At 29.0% G+C, this 27,663-nt stretch overlaps 3 protein-coding genes across 5 annotated transcripts in view; 2 read left to right on the forward strand and 1 right to left on the reverse strand.

Moving 5' to 3' along the window:
- LOC105847406 (uncharacterized) overlaps nt 1-1,972 on the forward strand; it is a 29,854-nt gene extending 27,882 nt beyond the window's left edge. For both annotated transcript variants that reach the window (XM_065793741.1, XM_065793742.1), the window contains one exon: nt 1,521-1,972. In XM_065793741.1, coding sequence (XP_065649813.1) covers nt 1,521-1,942 — 422 coding nt within the window. In that variant the 3' untranslated portion in view covers nt 1,943-1,972. The remainder of the gene's footprint in view (nt 1-1,520) is intronic.
- Nucleotides 1,965-16,013, reverse strand: LOC101235134 (biorientation of chromosomes in cell division protein 1-like 1). 2 transcript variants are annotated; one of them, XM_065793743.1, is made up of 4 exons: nt 15,968-16,013; nt 15,467-15,591; nt 15,223-15,347; nt 1,965-3,135 (listed from the first exon to the last, which is right to left on the reverse strand). In XM_065793743.1, exons 2-4 carry the CDS (start codon nt 15,575-15,577, stop codon nt 2,025-2,027), a joined length of 1,347 nt encoding a protein of 448 aa, XP_065649815.1. In that variant the 5' UTR covers nt 15,578-15,591; nt 15,968-16,013; the 3' UTR covers nt 1,965-2,024. The 2 variants fall into 2 exon arrangements, with proteins under 2 accessions (XP_065649815.1, XP_065649816.1); XM_065793744.1 differs by having other exon boundaries at nt 15,817-15,975.
- Nucleotides 16,014-23,913: 7,900 nt separating this feature from the next.
- Nucleotides 23,914-27,034, forward strand: LOC136078283 (uncharacterized). The gene is made up of 2 exons (XM_065793745.1): nt 23,914-24,052; nt 24,912-27,034. The coding sequence occupies exon 2, from the start codon at nt 24,919-24,921 to the stop codon at nt 26,962-26,964; it is 2,046 nt and encodes a 681-aa protein (XP_065649817.1). The 5' UTR covers nt 23,914-24,052; nt 24,912-24,918; the 3' UTR covers nt 26,965-27,034.
- The last annotated feature ends 629 nt before the right edge of the window (nt 27,035-27,663 follow it).

Below are 27,663 nucleotides of genomic sequence, written 5' to 3' on the forward strand. Positions count from 1 at the left end.
AGAATATTTTCTTATATCAGATTGATATTTAATACTTATTAGTATTTCAAAAATAAGCAAACAAACAAACAAACAAAAAAAAGAACTTCACTTCTAACGAAATGGTTTGGAAATTTTTGTATTTACTTAGGTATTTCAAACTTAAAAATACTACAATTTTTACAAAATCTGGTTTTATGACATTATGTTACCATAGCACAAAAAAATTACATTATTACTATGATTGCCAATTTCAAATGTAAAATTTTCTAGCAGCAATTTAATGAAAAAAAACTTGCACCGTTTACAAAACCTTAGAGTCATTTATAGAATCCAAAGTGATATTTACCACTATTTGTTGTTATTTTGTATTAATGTGACATTAATCTAATTATAATTGAAGAGCATTTTTCTGAAAATGATATTTTTATTGTTTTGAGAAATATAAAAAAATAGTTGTATGGCAAAAAATTTTGATTTTCAATAATTTCGTAATCATAAATAAAAATAATGAACCATTTTTTATTCGTACTAACATAGCTAAAAACCTTTTCAATAAAGAATCCAAATGTTAAAAAAACTCAATTTTGAAAAAAACTCCCTTTTAAAAAACGCTCTTCAATTTATAGTTATACGATTAATCTTACAATTTAAAACATTTAAATTGTAAGATTAAGGTTGTTTTTTTATGGATATGCATTATAAATATAATAGACAAATAATTCTGCAAGTTGATGACAGAAAAGAGAGCTGACGAGTTGCTCACGGAGAAATGTAAGATCGTTTAATAAATGTTATGCTATCAGGCCTCGGCTAGAGTAAAAGAATGCGAGAGCAGAGAAATACTTTTCTATATTGAACATGGCGAACCATGCGAGCTGCTCCTCTAAGTAACTTTTTACGCGAGCTTTCTGTTTATTTATAAAGAAAATTGATTATTAAATACAAAATTTGATTTTATACTTGTCACAAACATATGCTTGCAACGTTCATGTTACAAGTATATATGCATAACGAGCGTCCTTTATCGCGCCGTGAAAATTTATTAATATATACAGTAAAATCCCGATAGACCCTGGATAAGTCGGACAAACTTTCGATTCCCCTTGAATTCTCTATACATACCAAAAGCTTCGCTTAACTCGGACATTCGCTAAGTCGGACAAAATATATATACCCATTCAGAGTCCGAGTTAACGGGATTCTACTGCATGATGTTTCATTTCCAAATTTTTCGGGTTTTCACTTTAGCTATCCATTTATTTGTTAACAACTTTACTTTTTATTAACAAATAATTTGTAAAAAATTTGACAAAGAGCTTCAAAAGTTTTTACTGGTTACAAAAAATACTATATATTTTCTTATTGTAACAAAAAGCAGGAAGTTTAAGAACAATTCCAAAATGCAAAAATTACACCTAAATGCAGACTTTAATATGGTAGACACTGGTATATTTGCCTTCATGAAATTGGCTATCTGAATTATAAAAAAAATTAGCGCATAAGAAAATTGTTATAGCATTTAAAATGTTTATATTTAGACAAAGTTCTTCCAATTTGTCTTCCAACAAGCGAACAAAGATTTTTATCAGGAATCGGAAAAATTGGAACCGTTATTGGTTGGGGCAAAACATCAAGTGGTGAACCGTCAGAAATACTGAAAGAGCTTAACATTCCGGTGGTTTCTAAAAATGATTGCATAAACGCATACAAAAATAAATATAATATAACGGAAAGTATGTTTTGCGCTGGCAATAAATTAACAAATGAAGACACTTGTAAAGGAGACAGTGGCGGAGGCTATATATTCCGAGATAGCTCTAAAAAAAAGTGGACACTCCAAGGTATTGTTTCATGGGGATACACAACATGTGGAAATGCCGGAATGTTTAGCGTCTATACAAAAGTATACAACTTCACTATATGGATACGCTCAATTATTAACAGTAAACTTAACACTTAAATTTGGAAAAGAATTGATAAAATAAATAAAGTATTGTTTTTCTTTTGTTATTATAATTATTATCATTGCAAACTGTACAAAGCTATGAAGGTGAGTAACATTGCCTTCTGAACGAACGCCTACCTCTTTTAGAGACAATACTTTCGTCATCAGATTCGTTTTCATTTGTTACAGAAGAATGTTTACGTTTTCTATATTCGCTAGTGCTGTTTCTTTTACGTGGTCTTCCTCGTTTTATTTTTGAATTTTCATCAAAAAACTTAGACGAATCTTTGTTCGAACCAAGAGCTACGGTTCCATCATTTAACTTTAAGTTTTTATTTAAAGACTCTGTATTTTTTTGCAAAGAATCATCTATTTTAATGATAAGCTTGTTCGGTTTGCTATCCATATCTGCATCATTACTCGAAATTGAGTCAGTATCGTTATCATGTTTTTTTGATTTAATAGTAATCACAATACTTCTATCTTGATTATCATCAACATCGTTACTGGATATCGATTCCGTATCATCTAACATTTTGCGCGAACGCCTATGCTTTTTTCTACCTTCATTTCCCGAATCAGATTCACCTTCATCACGGTACTTCAATGGAACAATTCTTGTTCGAGAAGAACGCCGACGTAAGTTTTTTTCTTTTTCTTTTACATTTTTACTACCCATATCAATCGACATCTTATCAAAGGTTTTATTTTCGTTTGAACTAGTAGCTACAGAAATTTTTGCATTTTCAACAAAACTATTCGATTCCAATTGATTGTTAGCTTTATAAATATCTGAAGCGTCATCTTTTCTGTTATCTAAAGTTAATTTATTAGTTGGTAAACTCGTAGAACAATGTATGTTAGTATCCATACGCTTTTCAGGTCTATGTTTTCCTTCTTCTGAGGTTCCATTTATTTGTTCATTAGTACTATTCTCCTCTGTGCATCTGTTTATTTGTTTCTCATTATTAGTTACATTATTCACATCAACTTCAATTTCAACTTTATCGTTGAGTTCCATTTGAACTTCTTCTATTTCAGTTACCTCAGTTTCTTCTTTAAAAGTTGTGTCGGCAGTAGTTTGAGACTGTTTATCTTTATTTAAATATTTATCCACCTGCTTATCAATTATTAAACAAAAACTGTGTCCTTTTGCACTCAATACTTCATCCACTAAATGCTTGACACTGTTCAATATAACTTCGGATCTAAAATAAAAGTGTTAACCAGTTGCAGTTTTTTATATAAAAAATAATTTAAGGTTTAAAAAAAAGTTTTCAAATATCTTACATCAACACATATATATATGTATATATATATATATATATATATATATATATATATATATATATATATATATATATATATATATATATATATATATATATATATATATATATATATATATATATATATATATATATATATATATATATATATATATATATATATATATATATATATATATATATATATAAGAAGTCATAAAAATAAACACAGAAGAGTTTTTGCAAAAGGTATTTTTACAAAAATCAGGCACTTTTTTTATATTTTAGACAAAGAATGTTATGGTCAAGGTGTTGTTTTTTTCCTATGTTTATCAAACTTTAAAAATAAGGGGAGTTCATTTTTGTGGGATATTTTATGGGGAATCTGAATCTGAAAAAAAAAATGTCTTGTTGGCGGAAAACGCTTAATTTTTAAATATGAATAATTAAAGAGAAAAATTATAAATTCAAAAAATAAAAAAATTTTCAATTATTTGATAAACTCAATATTAACTATGTTGAACTTTATGAAAATATCACATTTTGTTAAAAAGTCAAAAAAATAAACACACAATGGGGGCTTTTGTGAAGATTGTTTTGAGAAAAATTAGTCAATTTTTTCATATTTTAGACAGTGAATGTTTTTGTATCGTAGGGTGTGCTGCCTTTTCTAAAAATAATAATAAGTCAAACACTTTTGCTATAACAAACAGTATATCGAGGGTATACTGCCAGAATGCACTAAGTCATTTTTTGTTGGTTTTGAGTTATATCAACTCATTATTATATGCTTTATCACTTCCAAAACGCACCAGACCTTATATTCTATAAAATACCAAGTTATTGATTATTCTCAAATATACAATCAGAATATACACCATTGCATGAAAAAAAAATTATTCATTAAACTGTCATTATCTCAAAACAATGAAAAATGACTTAGTGCGTTCTGGCAGTATACCCTCGATATAATATACTAATACATTTTATAATATATTTTATATAATACTGATATCTTTATTAAAATTTAAACATAATTAACAATTAATAGTTTATACATTTTATTTAAAATTTGTGAGTCCAACACAGATCTTATTGCTGTTACAATACAGAATTGTAACAGCAATAAGATCTAGAGTAAAACCTGAAGATTTAATAAACCTTGAAAAAGGTCCTGTTTCTCATTCCAGACGGCTCATTACAGCCAACCATTTTTGTAGATTGTAGGTTTCAATTCATTTTCTAACAGAAAAAAATTTTAGAAATCTTCATTTAACTATTGAATTTATAGTTGGTGTGTATTTTCCTTGCTGGTTTCAAATAAAGGTAAAACATTCCTAGTTAGATGGACCTCGACATATTTTATTCTAATTGAAACAACTAAAATATCAAAAAAAAAAAAAAAAAAAGAGGTTGTTGCAATAGAATGAAAACTGTAAAGAGATCTGCATAGTTTGCATTTAGTGAATGCATTATTCAGACTCCAAAGTTCCAAAATGAAGAGGAATGAAAGTTACAAATTGCAAAAGGTGCTAGAGATTAGAAAGAAAGGAGATGATAATACTCAGTTCGGAGAGTTTTAGTAAGAATTCACAAAACCCCATGCATAAATACTGATGCTGATAAATTGACCAATCTAATTCAGTGGAAAGATTCAATAAATGAACCACTACTTACCATGACACTCACAACCTAAGTCAGAAAATGTTTTCACAAGCCTATGGTTGTTCCAGATTGGCCATGCCATTCCCAATCTGTCAAACGTTGTGTTAAGCAGGTTTCTTTTTTATACAATTACAAGAATATAATAACTTATTTAAAATTTTTTAATGACTAAATTATTTTTAATATAAGTTACCGAGGCTTGTGCAAAAATATATTCCCATGAGAAGCGAGTAGAATATAAAAGAGCAAAAGAAATCAGTAGGGGTTTTATAAGCACAAAAAGTGCTAAATATCTAACTTAGTTGGACTCACAAATTTTAAATAAAATTTATAAACTATTTTTGCTAATTATATGTAAATTTTAATAAAGATATCAGTATTATATAATATATACTATAAAATTTGTATATAATATACTGCTTGTTATAACAAAAGTGTTTGACTTATTATCAGTTTTAGAAAAGATAGTGCACCCTAAGATAAAATTCACTGTCTAAAATATGAAAAAATCAACTAATTTTTCTAAAAACAACTTTCACAAAAGCCCCCACTAAGTGTTTATCTTTTTGACTTTTTAACAAAATGACATTCTCATAAAGTTTAACATAGTATATATTGAGTTCATTAAATAATTAAAAAATGTCTTTTTTTTTAATTTATAGATTTTTCTCTTTAATTTTTTTTAGTCATTTTCTCATTGAAAACTAAGCGTTCCCCTAACAAGACATATTTTATTTATTTTTTTTTTTTTTAGATTTAGATTCCCCATAAAATTCCCCTCAAAAATGAACTCCCCTTACTTTTAAAGTTTGATAAAAATAGGAAAAAAACAATACCTTTACCTAAACATTCTTTGTTTAAATTATGAAAAAAGTGCCTGATTTTTGTAAAAATACCCTTCACAAAAACTCCTTTTCTGTGCTTATTTTTATGACTTTTTGACCTAAATAATTAATTTTCTTAAAATTCAATATAATAATTATTGAGTTAATCAAAAATTTTAGAAATTTTTTTTTTCTTTAATCATAGTTTCGCCCCCTTTGTAAAACACTTTTTTTAGTATTTTGTTATTTTGTTGAGTTTTTTTATTATAACTATAAGTAGCAACTATGATAATTTGTTTTCAAAATTTTATAAAACTGTTTTATCCTGTTATCTTAAGCATATTGTTGTTTATTGCCATAGCAAACTTTGTTGAAGGCTGAATATAAGTGGCACCCCCATCCCTAAAGGGGATGGGTATTTTTCAATCTCACCTTTTTATGCAATCTTTACTCATAAAAAATCTTTGTTTTTTTGTAAAACACTCTACAAAAATAATACACAATAAAAATCTAAAAAAGATTTTACTTTTTGTATTTCGTGAATATTTTACATCATAGTTAAGAGCAGAGCTGTCGACACGGCTTTAAAGTGAGTGGGGGGGGGGGTACTCTTCATTTTCTTAGGGCATCATGGGTGACGTGCTTCAGCTTTGGATAATTAATCTACGTTAAAATATTGCACCAAATTTTTGTAGTTTGGCATTTTCCTTTTTCTTGGAATAGAAGGTGAATTAACAAAGTGATATTTTTCAGCTTTAAACTTCGTTGTTTCATAAAAAGCATCAGCTTTGCTTGACTTTCTGATCTCATTCGTTTAAGTGTATTGATTGTCAGTTAAGCTACTTCTTGACTTTCAATTGCTGAAATATTTTCTGCTTGGACTGTTTTTGATAGGTTATCTGAAATTGAATAAATTGTGAAGCATAGATTAATACCATAAAAAAAATTTAAATGACTCGATTTGAGCTTTGCATCCCAGTATTCTAGATTTTACATCAACTTGGATATTTCCTTCAAGACAGTTATGCCAAACTTTCATCAGTTGCATGTAGTTCTGTAAAACCTGTATTTAAGAACTTATTTAAAATTAAGCAAACCTGATTAACACAATCATAATTTGGGCTAAAATATTCTTTTTATTTATTATAAACTAAAGATTTTAATTTTCCTTATCTAAATCTTAAATTTTCCTTGATAATTGGATTAATAAAAACCCACCTTTTTATAAACAGTTGCACGAATTATCCAACAAGTAACTGATAGTTTTGATAGAGAAGTTGCTTTAATACTTCAATATTTTCATTGATTTCTCCAAGCATTCTTTCTCTTTTAGGGGAAAATTTAATGAAAACTACAATCTCCCCTACATTCCCCATGACTTTATTGAGAGTTCTGCATAGTTTATTTGCATCTTTTATGGCTAAACTTAGTGAATGACCATGACAGTGAGCAACAAGGGCTTTTGGTTGTTCTTTTAAAGTATGTTGTACTACTCCATTTATCTTCCCCAACATATTGCTTGCTCCATCATATGGAGCAAGTAATATGTTGGGGAAGATTAAGAAATTCATTTTGGTAGTCTTGATGGATGAACTTTCTTCTGTTGCAATTTGAGTTAGAATAAATTCTTTCAAAAACCAATGGGTTATCTTTATATATCAATATTAACAATTGCATTAGGTTATCATTAATATGATCAGATCCTTGGAAAGGAAGCCCTTGGCAAACAAGATATTTGATGCACTCCATTACTGCTTTAGAGAGATGATAGGGCTTTTTAAGCAACTTTTTGCTTTTTTTGGAGACATCAGACCCTCCGACTTGCCTTTAATTTCAATTTAACTGCTACTTACATTCTCTGCAGTATCTATAGCATCGTTTTTTGTATCTTTATTCACAGCATTATTATTTACAACATTGGTATTTACACCATTGCTATATACATCAGCATTTACAGCTTTCTTCTTATAAAAAGACATAACTATTTTTGAAGTCATTATGATCAAAAGAGTTGACACTTTTTATATACTTTGATTTGTAATTTCCAAAGGCAAACTTTTGTTCTTTGTGGATATTTCAGAAAAAATTATATTTGCTGTAATTTTATTACAAAACGACAATACTGAAGTAATTTTTGAATTTATTTTAAAAATAACTTCCTATAGGTTTACATATGGCATTACTAGTTTCAAATAAATTATAATTTATTAACTTGCACTCTAATAGCTTCAAGCATGCTTTCAAATTATATAACTTAAATTTTTACTTCGTAATGTAAAAAAAAAATTAATTTTTTTTTTTTTAGATTAGTGCGACACTGTATTTGAGTTTTATTTTTATGCTAACTGCCTTTAGTAGATTAAGACCAGCATCAAATAATTACTTTTGGTACACTTTTCCTATTGCTGATGTTGTTTTTTTCAAAAACATTGCCCAGAAAAATAGTGGTTGGGGGAGGGGGGAATCATGCCCCCCTCCTCCTTTATCCCTGGTGTCGACAGCCATGGAGAGAAGTAAAAGCTAGAAATATGTTATACATAAGTTCAAAAGACGAACTAACTTGGAAAATATATACATTTATTACGGTTCGTTTATTACGCAAATTTAATGGTGACATAAAAATGTGGTATTTTTCTGTCAAGCATAAATTGCAAAATTTACCACCAAGTTTGAATGGCTCAGCACGATCGAAAATATTTTGTTTCAGTATAGGTTCTAAACCTTTATTTTTGCATTCCAACACAAATTTGTTAAGTTCAGTGGATTTGGCCTTACTTTCATAAGCAAAAGAGCTTTTATGTTTATACCACCTGTCTTTGAAAGTTTTCTCAGTAAGCCCAATGTAATAGCACCCTTCTTCTTCTTGGTAAGTTTTTACATTGCAAATATAAATAAGGTTTTTTGTAAGGCATTTTCCATTGAGTGGGCATAAGTTGGTTTGTCAGCAATTGCATAACTGATTGGCATTTTCATGAGAATTAAATAGTATATTTTTATTATGAGAAGTAATAATACTCCTTAATGTTTGAAAAGCAGTTATAATTAACCTTTAAGTTGTTCTGGTTAAAAAGTTTGTGAAATTTGTGGCCTTTAGGGAAATATTTATCAATTGTACTAAAAAATGTTTTTGCTACGTTTATTTTAACATCGAGTGAATAAAGTGGGTTAAACCAGATGTTTTTTATTTGAGATTTTGTATTTTAATTTTGGATATTTGGAATGAAATTGATCTTACCTTTGAATCCACAATTTTATAACACTTTCAATTAATTTGAATTGAAAGTGTTATTATAAAATGGTGCTGCTTTATTAAAAGCCTCTTTACTTGAAGAGATATTACGGATGCGGTTAGTGATCATTTTTGGTATCGATTTAATGAAGCTTGGTGGATGATTGGAATTGATTTTGATGTAAAAAGGATTATCTCCTGGTTTTCTATAAGGTTTAAAAAAGTTTTCAGAAAGGTTAAATGTTATACCAAAAAAATTTACAGTTTTTAAGTTTGGTCTGAGAGTAATGTTAAGATTAAAATTGTCTTTAAAAATTTTGATTAGATTTTTCTAATAGTATTAAGACAATATTCTTTAGCAAGAGTGATAAGATATAGAGGCCAACTAATTTGCACAATTTAACTCCATCAAAACTACCCATGGTGACTTTCATCAAAGAGGACACTCCATAGCATTTTTTGTATACAATTGTTGTTATATCTGATGACCGCTATTGCGTGAAACTTTTAGTTATGTAAATGAAATATATCTTAATAATTATTTAGTTTTCACTCATTCTATATTAAATTCAATTAAACGCTTTTTTATTCTCCTTCTGAATTGATTAGTAGAGTGTATCGAAAAACAACTTTTTTTTGAATTTGAAATTGTAATAGAGCGGAAAAGTTGCATAATACTATAAAAAGTAATTGTGCCAAATTTTTTGTATACTTTTTATGTCTTCAGTTCGCGCTAGAGTTTTATTTTTCTTACAAAAACACGTTTTCTGACCTTTTTACAAAATAAAAATAACCAATTCTATGCATTTACTAGAGTTGTAATAGAGTTTAAACATTACACAATGACTAAGTTAGAAATGGTTGTAATTTTTAAAAAAATAGTTTAATTTCTTTAGTTGCCGCTGAGTTTTTAAAAAAAAAACACAATTTTTATTTAAAACAAAGTAATTTTATATATGTTGTTGATGCTTTCACTTGTCGTCACTGTCACGATAATGGAATAAAAGTAATTAAAATGTAATTAACTAAACATCCTATGCCAACAGTTACACCGGTGATTTTAAATGACATTAAAGTATGTAAAATGTCACTAATTACGTCATTTATTACCATCACCATCAGTATTATTTACCTCAAATTATGTCTATAATCAAAACATTTAATAAATATTCAGATAGCAAAAAGCACAGGTTTTAATTCATTAGTTCTAATTTAACATCTGTTTATTACTAAAATAAATTGAAATCAAAAAAAATTTTAATGGCAAAAATGCTTCTGCTGCAGTGACAACAAGGAAAATGATTTTCTCAGCGATCAGAGATTTATGAGGATTATGTATATGAAAGGACTCGATATTCAAAGTACTATAAGATTACGGTGAAAAGAAGCAAGAAAGAACAGAGTAAATAGTCTCTTACTGTCTAACCCATCAACACAATCTTGAGTTATTACAGGTATTGAAGCTCAAGCAATATCATCAAGCCGCATTCAAAACTCAAGTTTTTATTCTATATCTCAAGGTTCTGACTCTGATGACACTGTGATTTGGAATACTGACTCAGAATCAGATGCTGATTGTTTAGACACAGCTGAAAGCCTCAAGCAAAAATGGAACAGAAAAAATAAAACTGAACAAATGAGATCACCGTTACTATCCTTAGCACAAACCTGCGATAAAATAGGTGTTTTAAGCAGAGGTGCTGCATTTATAGCATGTGCTGTGCTGGAAGATATGAACATAATTTCAAAAGGAGACCTATCTAAAGTAATTGATAAAAACAAGATTCAAAAAGAACAAATGAAAAAGACTTAAATTGCAACATTTAGACAATGAAAATATACAAATGTTTAAAGGTTTGTATTTTGATGGAAGAAAAGATACAACATTAATTATTGATACAAACAAGGAGAAAAATGTACGAAAAACTATCAAAGAAGAACATGCATTTTAGTACAAGAACCAGGTTCAAAGTCTAGGGCATGTAGAGACTGCATCAAGGCATGGATACAGCATTAAGACAAGTATAAAAAAATTTTAAAATTTAAACAACATCGATACATCTAAATTAGTTGCCATAGGCTGTGACGGAACAGCTGTCAATACCGAATTTCTTAATGGTGTTATTGCTTTGTTCGAGTTAAAACTAAAAAGACCTGTCCACTGGTTTATCTGTCAAATACATGCTAATGAACTGCCTCTAAGGCATCTAATTCAAAAACTAGATGGACCTACATTAGGACCTAATGGATGGTCTGAACCAATCGAAAGAGAAACTAAACTGTGTGATACCTTGCCAATAGTCAACTACATTCCTGTTAATGTCACATTGCCAAAAATAGACAAAAAATCTCTAAGTTTTGACCAAAAATACTTACTTGATATTTGCAAAGCAATATCTACACGTTATTGTCCAAACGCTTTGGCTAACCGAAATCCTGGAAAACTTAACCATGTCAGGTGGGTGACCACTGCAAACAGAATATTGAGGTATTATGTTGGATATAGCGAACCGTCACACAGGCTAAGAGAAATGGTTGAGTTTGTTATTAAAGTTTACTGCCAAATTTGGTTCAATATAAGATATAATCCCTCATGCACAGAAGGTGCTAAACATTTATGACTAACGATCAATTTATCCAGTTATGCTAGTTGTGAAACAAAAAGTATCATCAATCCAGCTATACAAAGGAATGGTTTTTTTGCGCATCCAGAAAACATACTTCTTGCTAAAATATCGGATACTCGCCCAAATGTGAGGAAATTGGCATTACAAAAAATAATGAATGCAAGATTGATGAAAAAGAACAAAGTTCGAAAGTTCTCTATACCAGAAATCAATTTTGAAGCAAAAGACTATATAGATCTAATTGATTGGAAAAAATGTGAATTAAATGAACCTCCGATTACCACTCACATTTCAGATGAAAATCTAATTGAAATGTTAACAAATGTTTATCTTCCAGATGTGCAGCATTTACCATGCCATAATCAAGGAGTAGAGAGATGCATCAAACTTGTAACCAAAGCTTCAGATCAAGTTTGCGAATAGGCTAATAGATGGCTTCATTCGCGCAAGACTTGCATCGTAAAAAACAATGCATTTATTCAACACAAAAAGACAGTTTGAGCTATATCCAAATGGATCAGAAAGTTAAACTTTATTACATCTGAGCTTTAGACATTTTTCGAAAACATTTTCCACATAACTTTAATTGTACATTATGGACTGCAGAGCTTGTTTACCAGAAACTCATGAAACAGTGTTTTTTAGTAAAAACTCAGCCCTCTTATTGATAGAGGAGCATTTGTTTTATCACCAGTATAATAGAACCTATTTCCATTAATAGTTAAATGTGTTAGTTCTTTAAAAATTATTCTTTGTGATAAACCACTTTTATTGTTTGTCGATTGTCTCAATCAATTTAAACCTTGTTTATCAAAAATAACTGCTGGTTTGCCTGCAATCCTCATAACACTTGATTATATCGTAAATGGGTGATTTACTTGCTCTTTCAGCTGCAAATTGAAGCTTTTCATAAAACCTGTACACACGTTTTCGAAAGAGCTCTTTTTCAGACATGGTTTATAATTGAAACTTTCAAAACAATTTATTGTAGTGGTACTATGATATTTTGGGGTACCTTTTCATGAAATTATTAAATTTTAATAATTTCAAATAAAGGTACCCTAGAATTGCTAAAAAATAAACTGTCATTTTAATTAAATAGATAGGATAATGTTATAATGGAAAGTTTGTTTATTAAGTAAGGGATGTTTCATTTAATGTTTCCATCAAATGAATTACAATTAGACAGGTTTTTACAATTAAGGAATGTAATTAAATGTTTATATATATATGGGATTTGTCCCAAGATGCTCATTAATTTTAGTTATTAAATGTCTGAAAAACATTTAACAACTAGAATTAATGAACACTTTGAATTTATTAAATTGATGAGCATCATTTTATTTTGATTATATTGATTGGTTGTTTACTGAGTCATAATGTAATTATTTTATTGGTTTATTAAATTTATTTTTGTCCATTAATATTTCTCTGCAAAGTCTTCTGTAAAAATAATCTTTTGAAAAGAAGATTTATGAATGTATATAATGAAAGTAAAAGAATTAGCAATACAAAATGTATATGTCCATTTTTTATAACTTTTACTAAATTAAATAGATTTTATAGTTCATTATGCACACTTTCAGGTGCCTAATATACAAGAGGGAACATTTAATTTTTTTAAAAATTTTCCCTCCTACCTTAAGCTTATTAAGATCTTCCACACCCCTTCTCCCCCAACATTAATTAATTTTTACTTGCTATCACCTAAGAAAGTCTCAAATCTCTCACCTTTCAAAACTAAAAAAATAAATAAATGAAAATTGGCCCTAAAAATTAGAACACTCGCTGATAAAAACAAAATCAAAAACCCAGTTTATTAAGACAAATAAGATGAAATTAATGCTATCATTTTTTTGTCATTATTTTCTTTTTTTCAAATCTAATTTACTCCCTAGGTGGTTATAAAGCTAATTCACTCAACAAGGCTGAAAGCAACCACTATTAAGTTGAGAGTTACTAGAAAAAGAATAGAGTTAAAGAACAAGGAAGCAATTGACAGAAAACTTAAAAAGTTAAATGTTGTATGAGTTAGAAAAACATGAAGATAGGAGAGTTTCAAAGCATTAAAGTGTGGGGAAAAAAACTAAACGAATAAAGGTTTTTAGAGCATGAAGGGGCAAATAAAGCAAATAGATACAACTTAACAAATGACAAGTCAAGGGCAAATGAGTTTTTGTTGATTATACTAGAGCTGATAGCTCCTTTGAGCAGCAACCATGATAGTATCTGTAAAAAAAACAAGTGATGCAACTTTACAACGATGGAAAAGTGGCTCAAGCTTGGCAAACAGACCAGATCCAACTACCTTAACAATGCGTTTTCGTCTAGAATACAAAGAGTATCATTAAACGAATCAATCCAAATATGACAACAGCATTCCATACAGGGATGAATAACAAATTTGTAGAGGTAGAGAATGGAATCATAAGTAACAATGGCAATCACAATAAAGAACTTAGCAGATGCTAACTTTGCAATTGATTGCATATATGGTTTACATGAAAGGTCAGTAGTAAATGGTAGACCAAGATGTAAAGAAGAGGACTCAGTAAGCAGGTTACCATTTATTAATATAGGAATGCCAATAGTATTGCGCTAGTTGTTTACAGTAAATAACTAAGTTTTGTTCAAGTTAAAATTCACAAGCCACTACAAAACCATGTTACAGAAGCTGAGATCAGAATTAAGATTAAGTTCTAAATAATCCAAGAGAGAAGACTTTTTGTCAAGACAGGAGTATAAAGTTGAGTTGCCTGCAAACAACCAGTTTATATATATATATATATACATACATTTGGGAATAAATTCCCAAATGTATGTATATATATCCGTGCTTCCCAAATTTTATTTGGGAAGCATGGAAGGAAAAAAGTGATTCTTACGCCAATATATACGTCACTTTTAATTACTTTTGACTTACGTCCAACATTTGCGTGTTGGACGAAAGTCAAAACCATTAATTTAATTACAAATTAATTATTTTTTTTAAAAAAACCACAAAAACGCTATTTCTACTATCTTTTAGCCTGACCCGCAAGGGAGTGCTGCTACATCGACTGAGGGTTTGGTTGGGGCAGGCAGTCTATCAATTAATAAAAAAAAAAAATTCTGGTCTTGCATTTCAATTTTTACGTTTTGTCAACAAAATATGGAAAAAACTTTCGGATAACATATAAGAGTTATATATATATACATATATATATATATATATATATATATATATATATATATATATATATATATATATATAACATGAATTTTGAACAAATATAATTTTCTAATGTATTATTATCTATGCAGCCACAGTCACAAACTTGACCCCAGTCTCAGCTATTTTTTATCAAACCCGGTCCTTAACTCAGCCCTGGTCAAACATCAACTCTGTTCACTTACTATCTGCAAAGACATCTTACAAATTATTTTTTTTTTTGTCCAAAAAAGTGTCTGGATTAAAATCAGCATCATAAAAATTAAAGTAAACAGAATATGTTTTTACAAGTGGTTTTTGATAAACAAAATTATCAAATAAAAATTTTTAAACAAGTTGATAAACTTGTTTAAAAAAAAAACTTTTTTATTTACAAATATTTCTTTTTAGTTTATTTTCTAAATGTGTTAAAAATGATTATGCATTTATTTATTTTTTATAAGAAATGTTAGATAATCATAGAGTTCTTACTTGGTAATATGATTTCTTAGCTCATTTCGCAACATATTCTTTTGAAGACTGATATCATATTTATGCTTGGAAAGAAATGAAGCAACATGATTTTCTACTTGTTGCTTTAACTGTCTATAATTATCCTAACATAATTATAATACAAATAGTTAACATAGAAATATGAAAAATTCTGCTTTTTGTTAAAACTAAAAGTTAAATAAATCTTTTAGTTAAAAAAAATAAAGAAGAACTTGTATTATACCATATTATCAAACTCCTCCAAACATTCTTTGCGAAACTGATCAAACAATCCTTCTGATTTAACACTGCTTACAACATCATTTATACTTTTTTGAGGCTCTGAAACTTCCATATTATCCCGCAACACTATAACAATTTTAATTTAACATAAAATATACAAAACTTTAAAGAACTATATTATTTCATAAAACTTATTTTATTATTGTTGATTATGTAAAGTTGGATATTAAAGTAGATAACTGGCTGGTAATTTTTATAATAAACATGATAAAACTAAAAATAAGTCAACAACTATATATATAAAAAAGGGAAAAATATGATTGAATATATATTTTTGACAAATTAAACTACTTGTATAAATCTGTCGTAGCAAACCATGTTTGGATAGTTTTTTTAAACTGTATTTATAGTGCCAGAGTACAGATTATAAATAATATTTAGGTCGTTATTTTATTTTGTTATTGTTATTTTCTTTATAAAACGGTACTGTGAAATAACTCACCGGACCTCACCGGATTACAACAGCCTAAACGGTACTTATTGTTTTAAATAACAAACGTGGTCAAGTTTTCATCGCTTAATAAAAATATAAAATATAAAAATGTTCAACTATAAACACTACAAACACGCGGGTGAATAAGTGCGAATTTCTTAAGTGCGAAAGTTCGCACTAATGCCAGTTCGCACTAATGCCAGTTCGCACTAATGCCAGTTCGCACTAATGCCAGTTCGCACTAATGCCAGTTCGCACTAATGCCAGTTCGCACTAATGCCAGTTCGCACTAATGCCAGTTCGCACTAATGCCAGTTCGCACTAATGCCAGTTCGCACTAATGCCAGTTCGCACTAATGCCAGTTCGCACTAATGCCAGTTCGCACTAATGCCAGTTCGCACTAATGCCAGTACGCACTAATGCCAGTTCGCACTTACACCAATCTAGTTTGCAATTATGAAATTCGCGCTAATTCAGTTGTCCCTAAACACGGTATGTTGCCACGCATACATAGTGAGATATCTTTATATTTGAATTCAGACATGAAAACATTCGAATTAAATTTTTAAGAAAGCTTAAAATATATATAATCGCACCCAAAAAGTATCATAAATTAAATTTAAAACTAAGTGAAAGAAAGCATAACATGATGTCTTCGCAAATATTCTAATCTTAAAAAGTCTGGACAGCTTAAGTTGTGATTTTCAGTGCAAAACGAATTCCCTCACCCCCTCCCTCCCATTATATCACTAAAAGCATTTACTAACCAAGAGTTTTTTTAAATAGTTCAAGACATAAGTGAAAAGCGTTACGTTACTCTAATTTCTATGGAACTGAGAAATCTGGAATTGAATTTTTGAATATATTTTGTTCTATGGCAAAGATATGCAAGTATTTATTTAAAAGAGGGTTAGACAAATCTTTCATCTACCTTTATCCACATGTCTTCAATTGTTAAATTGATATTACTAAAAGAGCTTACTAACCAAGAGTTTCTTTAATTACTGTAAATGTATTACGCATTCGCATGTCAAAAATATGGTTTACAACGTATTTTCAATGCTTTTAAAATTATTATTTCATCATAGCTTAATTTCCATGCAACCTCGTTCTCAACTGACAGAATTGCTAGGGAAGACAAACGTTCATCAACCATTTTTGACTTATTCAAAATACAAAGAAATGTAGTCATGTGTATTTACCTATTTATACTAACTTTTAAAGTCTTATCTAATTTTAACTTATTAAAGCTACGTTCTACACTTGCAACAGTTACTGGTGAAGCTAGAATGATTTATAACGCAATAACTAAATTAGTATAAGTTTTTTGCTGCTCTTTTTTTGTAGATGCAGTTAATTTCCTCATTTGCCGATTTCAGGCTAGTATTTTTTTTTTTCTCCCGTACAACTCTGACATATTTTTTTAATTCCATTTCCAAACCCTCAGAATCTATATTTATATAGATTATGAGGGTTATATCTAAATATAGATATTTTCTGAACAAGTTATTTTACAAAAAAGATATGTAAAGGAATGGTATCAACATTCCTGTGCAGAACCCAAAGTTATTTATGTACATAGTACATTAATAAAAGGTCAAGTATTATTTTCAAATTCTAAGACAAGCAAATACTACGAATGGAAACCATAATGTTCATGAATAATATTAACTCAGGTTGTAATGTTTCTCCTCACAACGTGATAGTCATAATGCTCCCTAATACTTCTTAATTCTGGAGCATCAATGATTTGCCCTGGCAAAGAGTTCCAGCATTTGACTACACGATTGGTAAAGAAATTTTGCATTTGTTTGCAATGGTTTACTAGTTTACACTTTTACCAGTTTATATTTGCATAGCATGACCACGAGTACCACCAGCAGGTCTATTGCAAAGAAAGGAGGAAAGGGTCTTTGGTGGGTGATGACAGTTAATGAGATCAACCTGATGTATTATTTTAAAATGTTGTATTGTATACTTCTGATCCTTTTCTCAGTCAGAGTGGTAAGTTCTATTGCTTTTAGTCTATCTTTGTTTTGGCAGTTTTGATATTGATACTACTTTTGTAGTTTTTTGTTGAATCTTTTCTCAAATCTGTGTGTCACTTGCTTGATATGGTGACCATGTGTCTCTCGCTTGATATGGTGACCATGTGTCTCTTGCTTGATATGGTGACCATGTGTCTCTTGCTTGATATGGTGACCATGTGTCTCTTGCTTGATATGGTGACCATGATTGAGTTGCAAATTTTAAATATGGTCTAATGTATGTTGTATATAGCAACTTTCATAGACTGAGCTTAGTTTGCAAATTTTGAAATTAATTGAAAACCTGTTTTTTTGAAGATTTTGTCGTACTTTTTTGATTTTATGTAACTTTTAAGCATAACTATTGTACAGTAAGAGGCATTTTGACGTACAAAACCTAGGTTCATTTGGTTCCCTCCTGTTTATTTTATATTTTTTGCAATAAATCCACAGAATCTACAAAAATATAGCAAAAGATTCCAAAAGATATTTAAGAAGACATCTTTTTTTAAAGATTTTAAGGAAATATTTATTTTTGTAAAAATTTCATTATTTAAAAAGCGTTCCAGGCTAAAAAGATGCAGGTTTGGCTGGGTGTCTTTGATTTATTTTAACATGTTTTGTAATAAACACACAAAATTTACAAAAGTATGACAAAAATGCTAACAGTAAAAGTAAAAGGTGGTCTAGCTAGGCTTTTCGAAATGAATCATAAGACTTTATGTGTTCTTTGTTTTAACCATTAACTCAATTTTGTTATTGTTGGTCTGGCATAATAATAAAATAATGCAAGTTAATAAATATAATATAATGCAAGTTCTTATTTGAGAAACTTTTTTAGATTATATATACGCTCCTTTTAATTTTAAGTTATTTTTTGTATAATAAAAGACGTTTTAACGTAAAAGAAAGTCATAAAGCTCTGTGACACCCTGTTCAAAACGCTCCTTCACTAATGCAATCGACATTTGTAGGAAAAAGAAATCTAATTTATAGTGGGTTTTTTTTTTTTTTTTGGTGCCCCAAGAAGTCCTATCGGTCTTGCCACAGAGTACCGCGGAAGTACATTTAACCAGGAAGTTCACGCCTCTTTCCTTACCGTGACGCGAAAATATGTCCAGAGCTCGTTTCGAGCCTGGATCTCCTGCTTATAAAGCAAGCGCTCTAACCACTGCGCCATGGCCGTTTTCAAGTTGCCGAGTGTGATCAAGACATTTGTATGAAGAAATTGGCTTTTTTTTCCTGAACGCACCATCGGAAAAATCTTCTCAGCACCCAATACTTCTGCAATTTCTGAGGCCTTAATATGCGTCTCAGTAAACCCAGTTTTGCGAAATCTCTCTTTTTGAGGAAAAGACAATAAAAAGAGCAAATATAATTGGAAAAAAAAGTTCTAAAATAAGAACTCGTATTATTGGATGATAGTGCCAGACCAACAAAAACAAAATTGAGAGAGTGGTTTACACAAAGAACACATAAAGTCTTAAGATTCATTTCGAAAAGCCAAGCTACCTTTTACTTTTATGCACTTTTTTCATACAGTTGATCTCAACTGTCAAGAATATTTAGATTCCATTTTTTCCAATTTAAAAATCTATCCAAAAGCCCTTTTTTAATGGTACTGAGAGATATCCAAAAAAAACAACAGCAAAACGTCAATCGTACAAGTTAAAATAATCAAAAAGTATAAAATAATAGAACGCCTTTTTTTACCGTGAAAGGTATTCGAACTCAGTCTCCTGGACTAAAAATCTAAACAACTTATTCTGTGTCAAATAGTGGTCCTTGATTTCTTTGTCCTGGACGGTATAAAACTTAGCTAATAACTCAAACACCTCAAGAAAATTTCTATTGCTCTTGAAACCTATAGCCTCGTTTAGAATTTTTTTCCAACACAGCTCTCCAAAATATCAGTTCTTTATGAAGCAAACTTTGTTGTTGCTAGCTTAATTTGCTATGCCTGCAATAACAAAATTTGGAAAAAAATGATAAACTAACAATAAAAAACTAACAAACAAGTTAAAAGAAATGTCAAAAAACCTTTTTTTCATGTCATCCAGAGTTCAAAGCACTTGAAAACTGCACTCAATGTTTCCTATTCTTTAAGCAATCATTTCATTTCTAAATGGTGACTAAGTTGTCCCAAAAAGTTTGCAACTGAAGCAAAATACTTTTATCCCAATTTAAATAATGTTATGTTCTTTCAAAGATTTCTCCAATATTCATCTTGCGATGATAATAATTCACTGAAAGTTCTGAATTGTATTGAAAATCAACTTCAACTTTTTTAAGACCATGTTTAACAACGCCACAGAATCGAAACAATCCTACATGTACGAGTGCGTCAGAAGAAACATTACTGAGAAAAATATGAGTAACTGTTGTGACATTTAATATAGACTCACATACAACTCTAATCCTGCATCCAAATAATGACAACAAAAATTAGTAGTAGTTTCTGTTGTTATCGATACATATATAATTGTTAGTTTTTTTATGATATAAAAATCTAACGATGCAAACAAATAAATCTAAAAATGAAAAATAAAAGTCTCTACGGTAAGCGTTACGGTTTTTAATAGCTTACCTATAAACAATGCCTTTCATTCAACTAAAATAATTTTTTGATCTCATAGTACCAATGCTAGATTACCAAATAGGTCAGATTAGGCCATGGCCTGGGGTCCTTAATAAAGGGCTCACAAAAATTACATGTTAAAATTTTTGTGAATTGTTGTAAATTAATCACTAATGCAAATAATATGATTTATACATTTATATTTATTATTTTTCTACTTAATTTATATAAAAATATTTGAGATATTTCTGTACATCGTAATACTGCAATCCTAGTATTTTAGTGTTTCAGTCGATTTAACTCCAGATATAGCTCACAAACGATTATAAACATTTTTAATTATGAAAAGTCATTTTAGTACAGTCATTGCAAAACAGGTTTTTTAAATTTTAAGGCAAGATTTGTCACTTTGATTTTGAAAATAGTAAAGATCTGTCTTACGACAATGTATAACAAGAGAAGTATAACAAGAGATGCAAGTGACAAAGTCGAATCTAATATAGCTGTGTATATAACGAAAAGAGAAAGGGATGCAATCTAACGACGATGGGAAAGAGGCTCAAGCTTGATAGAAAAGCAGGTCCAACTACGTTTTTTGATGATGTTCAAGTGATACTCAAGGGGCTGATTCTTCTCAAATCATCATTTGAGAACAGTGACGGATACAGGATTTTTTAGTGGGGGGGGGGGGGGGATGTTGATACCAAAAGTGGTTAGCGTAATTTTTTTGGAAATTACGAATCAAAAGATATCGACTCAGTTTCAATTCGACTGATAGTATTTGAGTTGTACTATGGGGAGTTAGTTTCTTATATATATAGTTACATTTCCTCGGGAAATAATTACACAATTTCTTTTTTAGACTAATAGGATTTTGTGTAATAAATAAATTAAGTACAAAATCTACAATGCAAAATCGGAGCGTCTCTTCTTACTAGCTGCAAATTTATCAATTACATTGTTTACTTCTAAAGGCATGGTATTATAAATATATAATAATGCCAAGCCAGTTAAACGCTCATCATTTGTTTGGTTACGCAAAGGACTTTTTAAAATATTCATGGCGCTAAAGCTCCGTTCAGCTGTACATGTTGTGATTGGAATGGTAGAGAAAATCCAAAGAAGTGTCTGTATATATATACATAAATATATATATATATATATATATATATATATATATATATATATATATATATATATATATATATATATATATATATATATATATATATATATGTAATATTGTTTAAACTTACCTTAAAATTTAAATGTTTTCTAAAATTTTTGAGTGCGAAAAAAAATAAAGTACCAGAAAGTAAAATTGTTCGGCGCAATGGTATCTTTTTTGTATGGTTAAATCAAAGGTTATATCAGGTGTATCAAAGGTTATATCAAGGTGTATGGTTAAATCAAAAAATCAATCATGGTTAAATCAAAGTGAAAAAAAAATGAATGAAACATTAGGCATTTCTTATGGTAGAATTTAAGATCAAGAGCGCAGATTATTTCAATAGTTTCAATATTTTGATTATTTCAGGGTATGTATTTTCTGGTGGGGGGGGGTGCATACCCCCATACCCCCACCCACCCCCACCCCCTTGGATCCGTCACTGTTTGAGAAGAATCAGTCCCTTTTTAAACTTTCATATAATTTTTATCGACAGAAGTAGTCTAATTGGTTAATTTTTATTCTAACATCAATTTTGATGATATCATAAATGATTTCATTAAAAAAAGATATAGAAAAATAATTTTTAATGTTGATTTTTTAAAATTTGAAATCATAAGTTTTTGTAATTGTCATAATTATAAATGTACAGCAATATAAGTAAACTATCAAAAAAAGTTTTTTAAGGTTTTGGTTTATAATACGTTCGTAAAATTGTTCATGTTAACAACGAGTTTTATCAATAATATTTACAGGTTATCTAATTTTTGTAATTGTAGCATTTTTACATATTAGTTTGTTGTAAAGATAAGGGACGCGTTTTGAAATATTAGTTTGTTGTTAAGATAAAGGCCGCGTTATGAAATAGAGAATATTGATAGTTTTATTTTTTTATATGGTACATTAAAATTTTATTTTCCTATAGTTTGACAATGGAGCCTACAAAAGTAGGCATTGAATATTAGATTTTTTGATTCCAAAGCCTCAAGCTTTGGAATGAAAAGATCTAATACCTTCATTGAATCATTGAATATTAGATCTTTTGATTCCAAAGCATCAAGCTTTGGAATGAAAAGATCTAATATTCGATGCAATGAAAAACAACAAACTTGCCACAAAAATACATACACATTCTCTAGCTATAAAGCTTTGCCTAAAAAACAAAATCTAAAATAACGTTTCCCAGCAAAATGGTGTTAAAACCTTTACAAATTATACAATCATAGGTTGTAATATAAAAAATATGTTTTGTGTACAAAATATCAGATTTTAAACAAAATATAGATTGCGATTTAGAAAATCTTACAATCATAGATAGTATATAAAATATAATAATATAAGAAACATAACAATTATACCTAGGTTTATTTCTGAAGTTTTGACAAAATATAAATTTGACACATTTAGTAACTAGTAAATACATTTAGTAGTTTGTAAATAAGTTTTTTTTAAATTTTCCAAGCTATTGGGCACGCGAGTAAAAATTTCAAACTATTTATATATATTTAATTATTGTATATCGTTAAAAAGAGAGCTTTTAATTAGTATTACAACGGTGGAAAGTTCATAAAAAACGAATGATTCTACAAAAAGTTATGCTCATTTAAAACATTTTTTTTAAACCACATAAATTTATTCGAACCGTAAAGCTTAAATAAACATAAAATTTATATAATAAATACATTTATGAAAATTTAATATATAATAAAAACTAAATATATAAAAATATTGTCTTATTGCCAAGCCCTATAATCTAGACTGTAGGGGAGAGTGGTACTGAATGGACCTTGTACTGAATGGACTATTTGAAAAATAAGAACTTAACAAGCGGTAAATTACTTTTTTTTCATTGCATATACATTTTATATACCCAAAGTCTCTTTAGTATTTTTTGTTTAACTTTTTTCGTAATAATGCATTTATATTTCTATTTTGTATTTTTTTTAACTCAAAAGTAATTTTTTATCTTTTCAATTTATTTCAATTTACAATAAATTTTTAAGGTAAAGTTAACTATGATTAATAATGATGTTATAGATATATATTTTTTACTTTATATAACATTAGATTGAAGGTTATATGATTAACTGATTGCTTTAATTAAATGGGTAATATGTGCATTTTAATAAGTGTACTGGATGAACCACCATTGATGGTACTGAATGGACCGGTTCATCTTTCTGTAAGAGTATTTATGGCGCTTCAGTATGTTACTTACTAAAACAAAATACAAAATTTTTTAATTTAAACAAACAATGGAAGTGTGAACTAGGAAATAAAAAAATAAAGACTTTAGCATACTACTTATTTACATACCTTGGTAATAATTTAATCTGCAGTTTATTTCATTATTTGAATAATTTGATATGTCGTAATATTATTACGATATATTAAATTATTTATGTTGTTATTATTTAACTTCTTAGATTGAATGAAGGATAATTATTACGAACAAGAAGTAAGGATAAGTAAAAAAATTGAGTATCAAAATTTTTAAAAAACATCGAGAAACATTACGAATGTAATGAGACTTAATCAAATGTCTAAGTTTCTTGTAATAGAAAATATCTTGTATATCAAATTATCAGTAGCTTCTACAATAATATAAAAAACAAAATAATAAAACCAATAATAATTAATTATTCTTAGACTAAGACTTAGACTAAACTAAGACTTAGTTTAAGTGCAATTGTTTAAATTGCAATACTTAAATATTGCAAATTATTTATTCTATTTATATCGCTTAAGCTTGTTGATCATCGTATACAAATTATTCTACATTCAAACTTTTATAAAATATAGAATTTTGTCTATGTTATATGTATATATATATATATATATATATATATATATATAAATATATATATATATATATATATATAATACTAATATAGCACACACTACTATTATATATATATATATATATATATATATATATATATATATATATATATATATATATATATATATATATATATATATATATATATATATATATAGCACACACTATTATACTAATATAGCACACACTACTATTATATATATATATATATATATATATATATATATATATATATATATATATATATATATATATATATATATATATATATATATATATAATAGCACTGATGATTTTTTTTTATAATACGGTTATAAGCAAGTTTTATTCATTTCAGAACAATTATGAGACATCGTAAAGTAACAGCAGTAAAAGGTGATTGGGATCCCATTAATATGATCCAAGCAGTTGAGAATGTTTTGACAAAAACTTTATCTGAAAGAAAAGCTGTTGAGATATTTGGAGTCAAACGTTCAACTCTTAAAAGGAGAATTAAAGAAGCTCAACTATCACCAGACGGTTTAAATAAATTGCAGTGTGTTCCATATAGTAACAGTTCTATGAAAAATTTTTCAGTATCAGAGGAACACGAGCTGGTTCAATATTGTTTAGTTTCTGCAAAAATGGGATATGGTTTAAGTCCAATTAAGCTAAGAGCACTAACGTTTGAATATGCTCTCAAACTTGAGAAGAAATTACCACATTCCCGTCTAGGTTCTGCTAAACCTTGGGAAACAAAGAAACATGCTGGTGTAGATTGGTTTAGAGCATTTTTAAAGCGTCATCCAGAACTGGTTATAAGAAAACCAGAGGCAACATCTATTGGTCGAATGTCAGCATTCAACAAACATAATGTCGAAATATTTTATAATAATCTGCATAAAGTTTTGATTAAATACAAGTTTTCACTGAATGATATATGGAATGTTGATGAGACTGGTGTTACTACTGTACAAGTGCCAGAGCATGTTTTAGCAAAGAGAGGAGAGCGGCAAGTTGCGTCTGTTACAAGTGCAGAACGAGGTATCTTGGTAACAATGTGCAATGCAATAAATGCAAGTGGATCATCGATAACACCATTCTACATTTTTCCACGTGTTTATTTTAAAGATTATTTTCTGCGAAATTCAATTCCTGGTTCTGTTGGCACTGCCAACAAATCTGGGTGGATGGTGGAATCAACGTTTATGGAGTGGTTTAATCATTTTAAAAAAAGTGTTCGACCATCTAAGGCAAACCCTGTGCTATTGATACTAGATAATCATGAGACACATATGTCCATTAACTTCATTGACTTATCATCAGATAATGGTGTAATTGTTTTGACAATCCCACCCCATACATCACACAAACTGCAACCACTAGATATAGCAGTTTATGGACCATTCAAATGCCATTATAATCGTGAAATTGATAGCTGGTTAGTATCACATCCAGGAAAAACTGTCTCGATCTATGACATTGCAGAAATTTCTGGAAAGGCTTGGGCAAAAGTATCAATGCCAGCTAACATCATTAGTGGTTTTTCAGCATCTGGTATAAGTCCATTTCAACCTGATCGATGGAAGGATGAGGATTTTTTTTTATCTCAGGTTGCAAACAGACCCAATCCTGAAAGACTCAACATTATTCCAGTTTCAATAGAAATTAATAAACCTAATTCTGAAGCACTCAACATCGATCCAGTTTCAGTAGAAATAAACAGATCCAATCCAGAATCATTCAACATCAATCCAGTTTCAGTTGAAATAAACAAATCCAATCCTGAAACACTTAACATCAATTCAGTTTCAGTAGAAATAAACAAATCCAATCCTGAAACACTCAACATCAATACAGTTTTAATAGAAATAAATAGAAATGTTAAAGACAACAAAAATGTAAGCAATACCCTGAATGTAGAAAGTATACGCCCTTATCCTTCTGCAAAAGCTCGTTTAGAAAAATCTAAAGGTGCTCGTAAAAAGCTCTCCTCTTCGATTCTAACTGATACTCCAATTAAAGAGGCTCTTCGAAATCAACAACTTCAGCGAAATTTAAAAAAACAAAACCTTTCTGAAAAACAAAGAGATAGTACAAATAAGCGCCAAAGGAAACCAAAAAAGAAATCAAATAACTCTAAATCTCTGAAGTTTCCATTAATGACATATAATAATGATGAGGCTGATGATATTTGTGTTGAAAGAAGTGACAACGGTGTTAAAGATTGTTTAAATATTTGTGAAGGTATTATATCAAATAATGATTTTTGTGCTATATGTGAAGAAATGGGTCAAGACAACGAAGTGTGGTACCGTTGCAGACAGTGTGCAAGCTGGGCACATAAAGCTTGCACAAGTGCAGATAATGCCAGCCAATATGTTTGTGACTATTGTACTTTGACTATCTGATTGTTCTAAAATTGTATTAAGTAATTCAACTTATTTTAATTTTTTTGTCAGAAATATCAATGTCTCAACATACCGTTTTCTTGTTTTTAAGCTCCATTTATCACCCTAATTACTTTGCATAGTGTAACTTGCTATTCATTAAATAAATCAACTAAAATGCTAGTCCATTCAGTGCAAGGGCAGTAAATGGACCACTAAATAGTTTGGTATGAGTCACATTTATAGTATATTTTAACTATGTTCTGTTTGCGCACTGGCTTACAACTTCCAAAATAGTATTCAATATACAAGGATAGTTAGTTAAAATATCAATCTTTCCTTATAAATTAATTTATCTACCATAGTTTTAAAAATATAGATATTTATCTTATTTATAAAAAAAGGCTTATTTTGTGGTCCATTCAGTACAAGGGCCGGTCCATTCAGTACAATCAAAAGTACTGAATGGACCACTAAACAATTTGGTACGGGTCACATTTATTGCACATTTTAACTATGTTCTGTTAGCGCAAAGGGTTACAGCCTTTAAGGATAGTTCGTTAAGATATCAATCTTGTCTTTTGATTTAATACATTCGCCATAGTTATTGACAATATAAGAAAATATCGAGTTTATAAAAAAGGCGAATTTTGTGGTCCATTCAGTACCACTCTCCCCTAAATGTAAAACAAAAAAAATTAAGAAATCGTAACACAATAT

Source organism: Hydra vulgaris, chromosome 03 (genome assembly GCF_038396675.1).
Source record: "Hydra vulgaris chromosome 03, alternate assembly HydraT2T_AEP".
Lineage (NCBI taxonomy): Eukaryota > Metazoa > Cnidaria > Hydrozoa > Anthoathecata > Hydridae > Hydra > Hydra vulgaris.

Coding starts and splice junctions, on each gene's coding strand:
- LOC101235134 (XM_065793744.1), bottom strand. Junction 15,348..15,466: donor TGGAGGAGTTTGATAATATG/GTATAATACAAG, acceptor TAATTATGTTAG/GATAATTATAGACAGTTAAA. Junction 3,136..15,222: donor CTAAGAAATCATATTACCAA/GTAAGAACTCTA, acceptor CTTTTATTTTAG/ATCCGAAGTTATATTGAACA.
- LOC136078283 (XM_065793745.1), top strand. CDS start 24,919: ATGAGACATCGTAAAGTAACAGCAGTAAAAGGTGATTGGGATCCCATT.